Raw genomic sequence first — 15,565 nt, 5'->3', positions numbered from 1 at the left:
ACCAGGCTGAGGATCAGCTTCTTCCTACAGGCAGTGAGAATGCTGAACGACCAAAGGAACTGCTCACACTGACCCTCTGAGACTCCTTTATTTATTTATTTGTATATATGAATACTTGATCTGCTTATGTATTTTTTGTCCGTATGTGTGTGCGTCTGCATGTTTTGCTCCAAGGACCAGAGAACATTGTTTCATCCAAGTTGTACTTGTGCAGTTGAATGATAATGAACTTGAACTATAGTATTGGGGAGGTTGCGGAGTGAAGCCATAGAAGCCGACTTTCCAGATGAGAATTTTAACATTGGGGTTGTTGAAGTCATTGTATAAACTTTCAAGAGTTTAATTCATCTGATAGTCACTGCTTGGCATGTTGATATAGTGTCACGGATTCATATAGCATGGAGACCACTTAGACCCTGCAGGACCTCATGTAACCCTACCCAGATTCGCGTTTATTCTCCCCCCCATTGCCATCAACTCACCTCCCATCACACCACGCCTGCAGCTCACCAACTGCTACTGCTCATCCACGCACCAGGGGCAATTGACATTGGACAAGGAGCCATTGCCTTTGAGGTGTAGGAGGAAACTAGACCACCTGGAGGGAACCCATACAGTCACACAAAGTCCATATGGACAGCACCAGAGGTGAACATTAAATGGGGGCTTTGGGGCATTAACTCAATTCGCCCCTTTATCTTTTTTTTATTTTAAATTAAATTTACATTAAATTATTTAAAATTTAGATATACAGCAGAGTATCTGTGGGAATTAAACTGAGGAGCAGCATGTTGAATATAATGACACAATACAAAATTAACTTTAAAGGAGACACTGATGGTCTATGTATAGAACCTCCTTCATGTTGTCCCAATAACCAATGCAGATAACCAATGCAGGTGTAAGTTTTGTTATTTTTGCAGCTCCATCATTTGATATCCCCCAGCTGACTTTGTGACAAAAATTCATAGATTTTAGGTTGTCACTGAAATAAGAACCTTTGGCTAAGTCACATAATTTTCTTATTATAGGCAAGAAAGTGCAATGTTAGTGGGAGTCGGTGGGAGTTAAGGTTACAATCAGTCCAATGGAACACCAGGATAAGCTCAGGGGGAGGGGTCGCTACCCCTACTTCGTTCATAAGCTGCAATATTCTATCGTCATGTTTACTGCCATGGATATCTTTTCCCAGGTTGGATCCTTCCTGAAAACACCAAAGTTTCCAATCTGGGTGGTGTGCAGCGAGAGCCACTTCAGTGTCCTGTTTTGTCTGAAAAAGGAGCTGCTGAGTGACTGGAAAATTGAGAGGAGATTTGACCTGTATTACTATGATGGCCTGGCCAATCAGCAGGACGAAATTCGACTGACCATCGGTGAGTAAGCCATTCCCACGTGAATGGCTCATTCTCCAGACCACTCTCCAGATGGAGTTGATGTCCTGGCAAAACAGGGACCTAAGCAGTTTGAAGCCAAATTACTTTATCTAGTCTTGCTTTATGATGATGACGTGAGTTTATTGTCATATACAGAAGTACAAAGTACAGATGTAATGACATTTTTTGCTTGTTAAATCTTCTCAGGGACATAAAACATACAAATAAAATAAATTAACACAATCTGCCATGAGAGGAAAAGTAATATAAAAAAAATACTCACAACTGCTATATAAATAGTGTAGAAGTTTGCGACAATTAAGTTGCCCGCAATAATTAATAGTAGGGGAGGCAATGAGAAACTGTTTCTTATGTGGGGGGAGTCTAGGATAAGGGGCCAGAATCTTTGGTTTGTTAGGAAGAACTTCACTGGAAAATGGTGTTGAGGAAGGAGATCCGTTGAAAATTAAGATTGATAGAATTGGTTAAGCTATTTTAAAAGTTATGGAACCAATGAAGGTGAAGATGACTGTGGGTCAAGACTTGATTGAATGTAGGCTTGAGCTGAATGGCTTGCTCTTCTCAGGATTTTAGGCTTTGCTGCCTGTCTGCTTCTTATCCAAGTCACAGTTGGAAACTGCAAGGAAGTCAAGCATATGACCTTGTCGTATACCTATCTTCCTTTGTCTGGTGGGGCATCTGTAAAGTTGGAATCAGCATTCATATTAAATTTTCCATATTGTGTGACTAAAAGGTTCAGCAAGCTGGAACCTGATCTAACAGATGTGTGAAAACGGAGAGAATAGGAGCAGAAACATGCCTTTTGACCTTTCAAGTCTGCTGCATTGTTCAGCGTGTCCATGGCAGATCCTGTTCTCTCAATAGAATATTGTTCCCATACCTACAGAAGCCTTTAGGATGCAGTGGTTTAGAATTCTAGAACTCAAGGTCAGTGATTTTGAGATGTTAAACAATTGAAGGGTGTCTGCTTAGAACAGAGATGCGGAGGAATTTCTTCAGTGATAGGATACTAAATCTATGGAATTTGTTGCCACAGGCAGCTGTGGAGGCTGAACCTTTGGGTGTATTTAAGACAGAGATTCATTGGTTCTTGATTAGCCAGGGGGCATAGGCCAAGCAGTGGAGCTGAATGGGAAAATAGTCTATGGAAAGTCTACAACCGCTGGGGTCAAGTGCAATGCTCAAGTGTGCTGAAAAAACTCAGCAAGTCACAGGAAGTTAAAGGGTAACCAATATTTTGGACCTGGGCCCCTTGTCTGGTGTAGGAAAAAAATAGTCAGATGCCTGAATAAAAATGTGGAGGGAAGGGGAGGAGAGAGGAGGGAAGGAAGGAAATGGGGAGGAACATAGGCTAACATGTGGATACATGTGGGAAGGTAGAAGAGAAAAAAGCAGAGGTGATGGGGTAGGGTGGCTGTCTGTTAGGAGAAAGAAGAGAAATGGGGTGGGGAGTTGAAAGAAATAAAACAGAGCTGGGAAAGAGAGACTTGGGCGAGAGGATTAATGGAAACTGGAGGTTACTGTTAACGCTGTCTGGTTGGAGAGTGCCCAGACGGAATATAGTGTGGTATTTCTCCAATTACGGGAGGCCTCAGTTTGGCAGTACGTGAGGCCATGAACAGACATGTTGGTGTTTCAGTGGTATGTGGAATTGAAATGGTTGGCCACTGGGGGGCTCTTGATTTTTGAGGGCCTCAGAGCAGAGTCCGAATCTGGATCGAGCTGCCAGAGGAAGATATAAACAGGTACAGTTACAATGTTTAAGACAGTTGGACAGATAATATGGATAGGTGAGGCTATCCAAAATGAAGGCGCAAGGGTTGATTCCAGAATGCCAACTTGATCAGCATGGACAAGTTGGGCCAAAGGGTCTGTTCCGTGCTATGTAGCTCCAAGAGTTGATAAGAATTTCAGGGAAGCTCTTTCTACAAGACAAATCCTAACCTAAGAACTGCAAATATAATTTGACCACAAATAAGTTCAATTTTATTTATTATTCTTTTCTTGGGAGGTGTGCATCGCTGGCAAGACTCACATTTTTTGCCTTGTTCTTTGTTATTGATTGAGAGTAGATGGCAATAATTAGCTGGCCTTTTGGTTGGGTTTGCTTTTAAAGGGCAGCACGGTTAGCATAGCGGCAGTTAGCTGGGTTTTAATCCGCCGGTACTGCCTGTAAGATGTTTGTACGTTCTTCCTGTGTCTGCATGGGGTTTCCTCCGGGTCCTCCGGTTTCTTCCCACCGGAGGTTCATTGGAGTTTTTGGACAGCACAGGGTCATGGATTGGAAGGGCCTGTTACTATGCTGTATGTAGGTCTAAATTAAAAAAAAATAACATTTAAATGCATGAGGGTGGGAAGTGCAGGTATATATATTAATTGAGTCTGATTATTTGGACGCATGTAAATAACGATGGAGGCTTGATGGGCTATTTCACTGCAGTCATTTCTGTTTCTTATAATAATGCAAACAGACGTTGCAATTCATCAATAATCGATTCTGCTCTTGAGAAAAAAAAGTCCTTGTCCACCACTAACAGATGAACTGGCCAAGAAGAAATAAGCGTCACCTGAAACCTGAGACCAGTACACTGAGCTTGAGGACCCTAAAAGAAGGCATGATGGTTACCAATTCCAAAGTGCCAATCAAATAAACCGCATAATTATAATTTTTTTAAATGTAGCAAGTCAGGCAGCATCTATGGAGATAGAAACAGAGTCAATACTTCACATTTGAAGGGAATATCTGATAAGCTGAGACCATTGTTGCCGAGATCATCTTTAGTGCTTACGGATTTGACTGATCATTGGATCTCACACAAGGGACCTTTGCTATCCATGTACATGTCAAAATGTCCTTTAAGCATTGTAACTATACCAGCTTCACCACTTCCTCTGGCAGCTCGTTGCACTGTTACGAGCCCAAAGGACCCCAAAACCCAGCAGCAATAGATAGTCACCACGACAAGTAGTTACTTAAACAAGTTATTTTTAATTATCTTTAAATATGAAAACAGAATCAAACTTTAACTTATCACTATTAATTTAAATAAACCCAATTAACTAACCTAATTCTAAGCGCACTTGTATGTAATGTGTGCGTAAATTTAAGAAAAATTCTTTGGTTCACAGTTCAATCTCATTTCTCCTTCTTCCAAGTTCACTGGTTGCAGGCAATTCTTAAACTGTGCACAGAATTGAACATGTATAAAGTTCACCAGGCTTTGGTGCTCGAAAGCTAAATGGTTACCACTCAGGAAGATTCTTGTAGGTTTGCAGAGAGAGATATGTTGTTCCAGGATTTCCACAACTGAGGAACCACTATTAGTCACCTCAGTGTCTTCCTGATGAATCTTGCCCCTTCAGGGTTCTCCAGATGATAACATCTTTCTTTCAGGCTCCCACAGAGTTCCTTTCTGTTCCGCTTATTCCAAGAGAAACATCAGACAGATAGCACTTCCAGTCATCCGCCGCTCTTGCGTTTCTGTTTCAGTTCCAACAAGCTTCTCCTGGCTTGTTACAGTTTTCTGTGTCACACACAGTCAAAGACTTCCATCTGTCTCTCTCTCTGTCTGAGATTCAAAACTGCCAGTAGCTTGTCCTTCTCTCTCTCACTTGCAAAACTCCTGACCTTCTCCAGCAATCAATAGGAGTTAGTCTTCTGGTCCATCTATTGTTTTAGGTAAACAATAACATCTCAATGACCTCTGAGGGAGCACTTTGCAGAGAGATCAAAAGCCTTGCAAAAAGGTCCAAAACAGACAACCTGGCTCTGGCTGTTCTTCCAAGACAATAGTCCATTCATTTCATGACATCATTTCAATTAGCACTTACTTGTGAAATGTGCATAGCATTCCTCACAGTTCCTTTTCAAAGTACTGTGGATATGAATTCTCCAATATTTCAAATAAGATCTGTTTTAAAGTGTGTGATGTATGTAACCTTCTCTAATTTTACCAATTTATCTCCCAAAAACATTCCCAAATATTCCATCACATTATCATCTTCTTGAATGGAAATAGTTACCCCTTACGTCTCATAGAACAATACAGCACAGAAACTGGCCCTTTGGCCCTTCTGTTCCATGCCATACTTTTATTCTACCTAGTCCCTTTTAAATATTTTCCCTCACCTTAAACCAGTGGTTCTCATCTTTTTTTCCATGAACATACCACCATAAAAGAAAAATAGAGGGTTATGGGGTAGGGAGGGTTTAGTACTTTTTTTAAGGAATATATGGGTCAGCACAACATCGATGGCTGAAGGGCCTGTACTTTGCTGTAATGTCATTCATTCATTCATTCATTCACTTGCTGTTCTCTTAGCAACTAAAAACTATCTTGTTTTCTTACTCTTCCATTTCTGATGAAGGGTCTCCAAACCAAAACTAACTCTTTTTCCCTTTTCACTCCATCCAGATGAATATTTCTGGCAGAGAGAATTATTTCAGCTTTCTGGTATCTGATTTTCTTTCCCTCTAGATATGCCTTTCTGGCATCCACCTCAACGAAGGAGATCAATAAAAATGAATAACCAACCAGATAACCTCAGTGCTCATAAGAATGTAACAAAGCCAAATGACCCAACTCAATAAATAGATTCAGCAAAAATTCCACCAAAGAAATTGGACTGATCAAGCTCAAATTTATTATCATCTGCTGTACAGCCAGGCAAAACAGTGTCTCTCCAGACCGCAATGCACATGTATACATAGCACATAAAAATCACGTGTTTGCATGAAGGTAAATATTGCAGGATAAATTACTTGATTCATTTATAAGTAAACATTCATCAACCTTACAGCCTGTGGGAAGAAGTTATTTTCCAGCCTGGCAGTCTTCATTTTAAAGCTCCTGTACCTCCTTCCTGATGGTAGTTGGTCAAGGATACTGTGCGATGAATGATAGGGGGTCCTCAACCCCACAATGGGGGTCCTCAGTAATTCTTGTGCTGAAACTCGATTAAATCTTTAAGTTTTCCTTCGTTAAGTCCTGAAGGGAGGAAAGTTTAGGGGAGACACCAGGAGTAAGTTCTTTTTTACTCAGAGGGTGGTGGATGCCTGGAATGCATTGCCGGGGGTTGTGGTGGAGACTGGAAAAATAGGGGCATTTAAGAGACTCTTGAACAGCACATGAATGAAAGAAAAAGAGAGTTAAGAAGTAGGGAGGGTCTAGTTTTTATTGGGTAGGTACATATAGGTCGACACATCATGGGCCGAAGCGCCTTTACTGGGCTGTAATGTTCTATCTTCTAATGAGGTCCTCAATAATTCTTATACTGAAACTCAATTAAATCTTTAAGACACACTGGATGTTTCCTTTCTTAAGTCTTAAGAAGCAGTGTGTCAGGCTTCTACTCTATCAATAAAGAAAATTTTAAAATAAAAATGTAGCTGGACAGTACCAAACTTGAAGAACTGTCAGTCTAACCAGTCTTTGGGATTTCTCATAGCTTACCAGCTGATTGAAGTATCACAATTACTTAAACAAGTTATTTTTAATTATCTTTAAACATGAAAACAGAATCAAACTTTAACTTATCACTATTGTGCAGCACCTGTTCACTGATTGGAAGGGAACTGCCAATAACAGTAAGGCTGCAATTTTGTGATGGAAAGCAGGAAGTAGAGGCAAAGAGAAGGGAATCAAGGGCGAGGAAGCAGCGTAGGGGCAGAGAGAGAGAGAGGATGAATTGTTGACAAAATGTCAACTTCAGAGAGGCAGTGCAGGATTTCCATCAAACTGAGAAGATTCATTTAAAACGTAGCACTGCATCTACCTGTGGTCTCTGAGCACCTGCAGTTGTCTATTCTTGCTAATGTTTTTTTTTAAATAGGTAAGCCTTAGATGGTCAAACATACAGGAGTCTAGACTGCAGAATAGATGAAAAATTATTAAACTAAATTGGAGCATAGAACATCAAAATTACACCATAGAACACAATGTGGCGTCGACCTATTGTATCGCCACCACAATCTAATTCTTCCCTTTCAGCCCCATACCCTCTATTTTTATTGCATCTATGTGCCTAACTAAGAGTCTTTGAAATGTTCCTGTTGTACCAGCCTCCACCACCACCCCCAGCAATGCATTCCAGGCACCCACCACTCTCTGTTTAAAAATGCCTAAAATTTGACTGCTCCACTGAAGACCCTCTAACAAGCCCCAAAAGTTCACAGATGATTGGGGCGTATTGGGCAGGTGGTTTTCATGGGGGACCACAGTCAATCACAGAATTGGAGTGGGGGGATCTGGAGGATGGCAGCACTGAGAATGCCACCAGTCAATGGGGGAACCAGTTAATGGCAATTGAATGTAAAATAATGCACTTGCCTACATTACAATGGGTGGCTCAAACTCCCCAGAAATAGCCAGGTAGTGTGGAACTCTGTAATTCACCTCAATTTACAGGTTTAGACTGGTCAGTATTCACACAGGTCTGATCTGCATGGTACTATTGTGTAGATGTCATGCAAACATTAGGTGCTGTCTGAAAACACTTCGCCTTTATTAGCATCTCACGGGCACGGTCTGTCCTCCATATCCTCCTCCTCCAGCCTGACAAAGACCACTGCATATCACTATCTCAAGCATTGAGCTAGATTTCACTCCTGCCCTTGGTCATTATAGCATGCTTATTGGCCAGAGGGGAAATCTTGTTGACTTGGTCACCCAGTAGCTCAAGGGCAAAACCCTGAGAGACATTGGGGTCAGGTTCAGCCCAAAAAATTCCCTGACCAACAGAAAGTCCTTTGACCGCAGCTGTCTTCAACTAAAATTATGAAGATTTCTGAATGTTGCAGGCATTAAAAAACAAAATAAATGATTAAAAATGAAATTAAGTGTGCTTTATTGACACATTAAAGTATCAAATACGGTGTGAAGGGTTCTTCTGCAAGCAGTCGAACGGGTTAACTCTAACATCTATACAGCCATATCAATTTGAAAAACAAGAGTATTATTGCAGAGTATAGAGTTACAATGAGAAAAAAATGATCTTAAAACTCATTTTAAAACCTAGCAAAAGAAAACATAATCTGCAAGCATTTTGAAATTTAAAACAAAAATTTACCAAGAGAAATACAGTAAAACCCCTGGTATCCGGCACCTTGGGGATTGGTAGACAGTGGATAAATTGCTATTCTGGTTGCTTGAGATTACATGTTGTGCGATTGCCGAACTAACAGCGAAACTTACCATTTTTAAACTTCTGTATTTTTTACCTATTTATTTTCTGCCAATTTTTTTGTTGGTTGCTTGAATTCCGGATAACAGGGGTTTTAATGTGATTTTAAAACCATAATGCCTTATTCGAACAGTGCAGCACTGGAACAAGGCTTTCAGCCATGATGTTTGTGTTGACCACGATGTCAAGTTAAACTAATCCCATCTGTCTCTACATATAATCCATCTCCCTCCATTCCCTACGTGCCTTCTGCCTGTCTAAATACGTCTTAAACATCACTAGCGTGTGTTCCCACCCTCCCCCTTCTCCCCAGCAGCATGGTCCAAGCACCTACTGCTCTTGGTGTAAAACAAAAACTTTCCTCATCTTTAAACTTTCCCTCCTCACCTTAAAGCTATGCCATCTAGTATTTCACCGTGGGAAAAAGGGACTCTTCCCCCTGTCGACTTTCCCCCAGCTTTGTCTGTCTGTTAGTCTGTCTGTCTCTCTCACACACACAGAGCCAAAATGAATTCTCTCTTCTCCTCTTATCATATCCAGTCAACACCTTTAGTTGGTCTGGACTCCTCCCCCTGTCAGTCTTCAGTGTTTATTCTGATGCCTTCCTGTTCTTTGCTTATACCTTGAAGAAGGGCTCAGGTCTGAAATGTTGGTCATATATATAACCATATAACCATATACAGCACAGAACAGGCCAGTTTGGCCCTACTAGTCCATGCCGGAACAAATCCCCACCCTCCTAGTCCCACTGACCAGCACCTGGTCCATACCCCTCCAATCCTCTCCCCTCCATGTAATTATCCAGTCTCTCCTTAAATGTAAATAATGTTCCTGCTTCAATCACTTCGCCGGAAGCTTATTCCACATCCCAACCACCCTTTGCGTGAAGAAATTTCCCCTGATGTTCCCCTTATAATTTTCCCCTTTCAATCTCAAACCATGGCCTCTGGTTTGAAAATCCCCCACTCTTAATTGAAAAAGCCTATCCACGTTGACTCTCTCTGTCCCTTTTAAAATCTTGAATACCTCCATCAAATCCCCCCTCAATCTTCTACGCTCCAGAGAAAAAAGCCCCAGGCTGCTCAACCTTTCTCTGTAACTCAAACCCTGACATCCTGTCAACATTTTCGTGAACCTTCTCTGCACTCTCTCTATTTTGTTTATAACCTTCCTATAATTTGGTGACCAAAACTGTACACAGTACTCCAAATTTGGCCTCACCAATGCTTTGTACAATTTCATCATAACATCCCAACTCTTGAATTCAATACTCCGATTTATGAAGGCCAACATTCCAAATGCCTTCTTCACCACACCATCTACCTGAGTATCAGCCTTGAGGGTACTATTTATCATCACTCCTAAATCCCTTTGTTGCTCTGCACTCCTCAATTGTCTACCATTGAATGTATATGGCCTATTTAGATTTGCCTTTCCAAAATGCAGCACTTCACACTTATCTGTATTAAATTCCATCAGCCATTTCTCAGCCCACTCCTCTAGCTTTCCTATATCCCTTTTTAAGCTACGGTAATCTTCCTCACTGTCCACAATACCACCAATCTTTGTATCATCTGCAAACTTACTTATCCAATTCACCACCCCTTCTTCCAGGTGGTTAATATATATAACAATAGTGGACCCAAGACCGATCCCTGAGGAACTCCACTAGTCACCGGCCTCCAATTTGACAAACAATTTTCTACCACTACTCTCTGACACCTCCCATCCAACCATTGCTGAATCCATTTCACTACCTCCTTATTTATACCTAATGCCTCCACCTTTTTTCCTAACCTCCTGTGGGGAACTTTGTCAAAAGCTTTACTAAAGTCTAAATAGACAACATTCACAGCCTTCCTTTCATCAATCTTTTTCGTAACCCCCTCGAAAAACTCTATAAGGTTTGTTAAGCATGCTCTACCCCCGACAAAACCATGCTGACTACTACCTATCAATCCCTGTTCATCCAAATATTTGTAAATGCCATCCCTCAGAACACTTTCCATCAACTTACCCACCACAGACGTCAGACTCACAGGTCTATAATTTCCAGGCTTACATTTGGACCCTTGCTTAAACAGCGGAACAACATGAGCCACCCTCCAATTCTCTGGCACTTACCTCCTTGACCAGTGACATCCTAAATATCTCTGTTAATGGCCCCACTATCTGTACACTAGTCTCCCTGAGTGTCTTTGGGAATACTTTGTCCGGACCTGGAGATTTGTCCACCTTTATCTTTTTTAACACTGCCATCACTACCTCCTCGGTTATCCTTAAATGCTTCATGACCTCCCCACTATTTTTCTTTACTTCAACTGGTACAATATTTTTTTCCCTAGTGAATACCGAGGAAAAGAAATCATTTAAAATTTCCCCCATCTCCTCTGACTTCTCACTCAGCCTACCCTCGCTATCTACAAGGGGTCCAATTCTATCCCTCACTAATCTTTTACTTTTAATGTACCTATAGAAACCCTTTGGATTTATTCTTACTCTGCCTGCCAAAGCCTCTTCGTGCCTCTTTTTGGCCTTTCTAATTTCTTTCTTAAGATTTTTTTCTACACTCCTTTCAATTTCTCAGCTCCCTGCTCTTTATACCTCTTGGACACCTCCCTCTTTCTCCTAACCAAATTTCCAATATTCCTCGAAAACCAAGCCTCCCTATGACTCCAGCCTTTCCTTTGATCCTCACTGGGACATAACTACTCTGTACCCTCAAAATTTCTTCTTGGAATATTCTCCATTTTTCATTTACATCCTTTCCTGAAAAAAATCATGTCCCACTCAATACTCCCCAAATCCCTTCTTATTCCTTCGAAATTTGCTTTTCACCAATCCAGAACCTCAACTTTTGGCCCTTCTTTGCTCTTCCCTAAAACTACCATAAAACTAATAGAGTTATGATCACTAGACCCAATTTGTTCTCCAACATTAACCTCAGACACCTGACCTATCTTGTTCCCTAAAAGGAGATCCAGTATTACACTGTCCTGAGTCGGTTCCTCTACGTATTGATTAAGAAAACTATCTTGTACACATTTGACAAACTCTAGCCCATCCAGCCCTCTTACTGTATGGGTATCCCAATCAATGTGAGGGAAGTTAAAATCTCCCATGATCACTACTTTATGTTTATTACACATATATGCTATCTCCTTACAAATTTGTTCCTCCAATTTTCTTGGCCCATTTGGTGGTCGGTAATACTCTCCTATTAGCACCCTCGTCCCTCCTTATCCCCTCAATTCCTCCCAACAGCCTCACTGGACGATCCCTCCAAACCATCCTGCTACCTCACGGCAGTAATGTCCTCCTTAACAAGCAGAGCAACTCCTCCCCCATTTTACCCCCTGATCTATCACATCTAAAACACTTGTATTCTGGAATATTAAGTTGCCAGTCCTGTCCCTCCTGTAACCAGGTCTCACTAATTGCCACAACATCATGATTCCAAGTGCCAATCCATGCTCTCAGCTCATCTACCTTGTTCACGATGCTTCTTGCATTAAAGTACACGCATTTCAGAGAATGACCCTCACCTATATTCCCTTTTCTACCTTTTACCTTAACCTCCATCCTTCCTTTATTATCATTATCATTCTTAACTAGGAGGCCATGCTCCCTTGACACTGCTCTCACACTCTGTTCCCCACCCCCCTGCCAAACTAGTTTAAACCCTCCCCTAGAGCTCTAGCAAATCTGGTTGCCAGGACATTGGAGTCCGTCCCTTTTGTACAGGTCTGACCTTCCCCAGAAGAGATCCCAATGATCCCAATGACCTCCTATGGCCACTGCGAGACGGCCTGTGTTCCTCCAGCATTTCTGCGTGTTTTTACTCTGATCATCCACCTAATAGCCTGAATATGCCCGAAATTGCCTGATCTCGGAGCTAAGCAGGCTCAGGACTGGTCGTTACTTGGAGGGGAGACCACCTTGGAACACCAGGTGCTGTAAGCTTCTATGAGGGGTGCTGGACAAGTGGCAACTCTGCCTTATGGTAGACAAAAATTAAAGCATTTCATGTATGTTACATTCTAAGTGTAGTATTTTGTGACAATAAAACCTTTTCTGTTCAACTAATAATTTTATAAACTTCTATCAAGTCTGCCCTTAGCTTCCAACGCTTTAGAAAAAACAATCTAAGTTTCTCTGGCCTCACCTTAAAATATTCTCAAATGCAGGCAACATCCTGGTGAACTTCTTCCGCGCCCTCTCCAAAGCTTCTACATCCTTCCTGTAATGTGGCGATCAGAACTACTCGCAACAGTCCAAATGTGGCCTAACCAAAATTTTGTACAGCTGCCGCCTTCATGCTCAGTACCCCGACTGATGAAGGCAAGCAGGCTGTGTGCCTTTTGTACTACCCTGCTAACCTCTGTTGCCACCTTCAAGGGGCAGTTGCTCCAAGGTACTTCTTACATCAATTCTTACTCAATTTATTCCAGCAAGATGCAGCAAAATCACAAATTTCCCTTTCTCTACAGCTATTGTTTTACCTTCTGTTTGAACCTTTCATGTTCTATTTATCTCCCTTAATTTTCCTCAAACTGCTCCATACTCACTACCTCTCTCTCACTCCTGCCAGGACTTCCTCGCTATCTCTCTCTCACTCCTCCCAGGACTTCCTCGCTACCTCTCTCTCATTCCTCCCAGGACTTCCTCGCTACCTCTCTCTCACTCCTCCCAGGACTTTCTCACTACCTCTCTCTCACTCCTCCCAGGACTTCCTCGCTATCTCTCTCTCACTCCTCCCAGGACTTCCTCGCTATCTCTCTCTCATTCCTCCCAGGACTTTCTCACTACCTCTCTCTCACTCCTCCCAGGACTTCCTCACTACCTCTCTCTCACTCCTCCCAGGACTTCCTCGCTATCTCTCTCTCACTCCTCCCAGGACTTCCTCGCTACCTCTCTCTCACTCCTCCCAGGACTTCCTCGCTACCTCTCTCTCACTCCTCCCAGGACTTCCTCGCTATCTCTCTCTCACTCCTCCCAGGACTTCCTCGCTACCTCTCTCTTATTCCTCCCAGGACTTTCTCGCTACCTCTCTCTCACTCCTCCCAGGACTTCCTCACTACCTCTCTCTCACTCCTCCCAGGACTTCCTCGCTATCTCTCTCTCACTCCTCCCAGGACTTCCTCGCTACCTCTCTCTCACTCCTCCCAGGACTTCCTCGCTACCTCTCTCTCACTCCTCCCAGGACTTCCTCGCTATCTCTCTCTCATTCCTCCCAGGACTTCCTCGCTACCTCTCTCTCACTCCTCCCAGGACTTTCTCACTACCTCTCTCTCACTCCTCCCAGGACTTCTTAAGACCCACCTCTGAACCTTGCAACTTTGAAGGTGCTATTCAAATACAGGTAGTTGTTGGCCATCACTCAGCTCAGTCTGGTGCTTAAAATTAGCTGTGACCCAGTTCACAGTCTAACTTTCTGCCAGTGATACTGCTTCCAAGAACAATAATGACCCAGTCCTTTGAAAGAAATTTGGTCTGTTCTCAGGAAGCTGCCTTTTGTTTACTGGAACATGTTGTGATTTCACTCCTGTTGCACACTTGGTTCCTGAATCCGATTTCTCACCTGATATACGTTGAAAACTGGTGATTACTTCTCAGAGAATCGAACCTCTTCAAACGACAAGTAGTAGGAAAAGTTTGAAGTTTGAATCCAAGCAGGTTAAAAATAGATGTGTAATGCTGAAAGTGAATAATGGCCCCTGAAAATTGAACATAAATAAGGTCATATTAACCTATGCAATACACAGAAGTGCTGGAGAAACTCAGCCTGTCGTGCAGTATCGAAAGGAAGTAAAGGGAACCAACAATTGGGTCTTGAGGCCTTTGTCAAGGTAGGATCAAATGACGAGCAGGCCCTTAGATAAAAAGGTGAGGGGGAGAAGGGAAGAGCACAGGCTGACAAGTAAGAGGTCATAGATAGACACACGTGGGAGGGAAGAAGAGAAAAAAACCCGAGAAGGGAGGGGGTAGCTCTCTGAAAGGGGAGGAAGGGAAGGGGGTGGAGAACTGGAGGAAAAGAGAGAGGGATAGGGAAAGAGTGAGACTCTTGCAGGGGGATATTTAATGGAAATTGGAGGTTGATGTTAATATCATCTGGTTGGAGAGTGTTAACCTAATGCTTCTAAAGCAGCCATTTCCAATGGAGGCCACATAGCACATTTAAGCAAAAGCCCTGTATTCAGTTCACCTCGCTTAATATAAATACTCTTTAGATAGTCGGTAGTGGAGAAGTTCGGAAAAAAAACCAAAACTTGAATAATTGACGGGGAAGGGGGCCCTTAAACTTTAAGCAAAGTCATGGGGGGGGGGGCATAGCTCAAAAAAAGGTTGACTATGGCTGTCCTGCAGTCATAGTGATCCATTATCACCCAATTCGTACTGCTAGTTTTTATAAAACGGAAAAGTAATTGGTCTGTAAGCAGTAAATTTGAAATACCCAGGGCTTGTATCAGTGCTGAGCAACTTCATTAAAGTAGCTCACAGTCAGAGCTGTAAAGTATTTGCCCCAAAATGTTAACTTTTCTTATTCTCTTGGATGCTTATTGATCTGTGCCAGAGCTTCAACATGCAGCATCCGAAACTGTAATCCTACACCTAATGCTGTCTTCCAGATGCTTCGGAGGGCTGTTCTTTGGAAGGAGAAGATGATCTCATTCCTCCACTGGAGCTGTGCATCAGAACTAAGTGAGTTGGGGTCTAAATGATTATATACTTCTGCTCACATGTAATTGGGATGCCTGCTTTGCCTGCAGTGAAACCTCAATTGCAGAGGAACATCAATTTGGCCAACGTGACTTCTAAAGCCTTTTTAAAACAGAGATGCGGGGGCATCTCTTTAGCCAGAGAGTGGTGAACCACCAGAATTTGGTGTCACAGGCAGCTGTGGAGGCTAGGTCATTGGGTGCATTTAAGGCAAAGATTGCTGGGTATCAGAATAGTCAGGGTAACAAAGGTTATGGAGAGAAGGGAGG

The 15,565-nt window shown here is 42.4% G+C and overlaps 1 protein-coding gene across 1 annotated transcript in view; it reads left to right on the top strand.

Annotated features, from left to right (window-relative positions):
* mindy4 (MINDY lysine 48 deubiquitinase 4) overlaps positions 1 to 15,282 on the top strand; it is a 303,244-nt gene extending 287,962 nt beyond the window's left edge. The window contains exons 16-17 of the mRNA XM_069914923.1: positions 1,193 to 1,373; positions 15,206 to 15,282. Of these exons, the coding sequence (XP_069771024.1) occupies positions 1,193 to 1,373; positions 15,206 to 15,282 (258 nt within the window). The remainder of the gene's footprint in view (positions 1 to 1,192; positions 1,374 to 15,205) is intronic.
* Positions 15,283 to 15,565: the final 283 nt, after the last annotated feature.

This window comes from Narcine bancroftii, chromosome 1 (assembly GCF_036971445.1).
Source record: "Narcine bancroftii isolate sNarBan1 chromosome 1, sNarBan1.hap1, whole genome shotgun sequence".
NCBI classification, from domain to species: domain Eukaryota; kingdom Metazoa; phylum Chordata; class Chondrichthyes; order Torpediniformes; family Narcinidae; genus Narcine; species Narcine bancroftii.
Note: the sequence above shows the minus strand (reverse complement) of the source record. Positions and strands in the feature narration are given on the sequence as shown.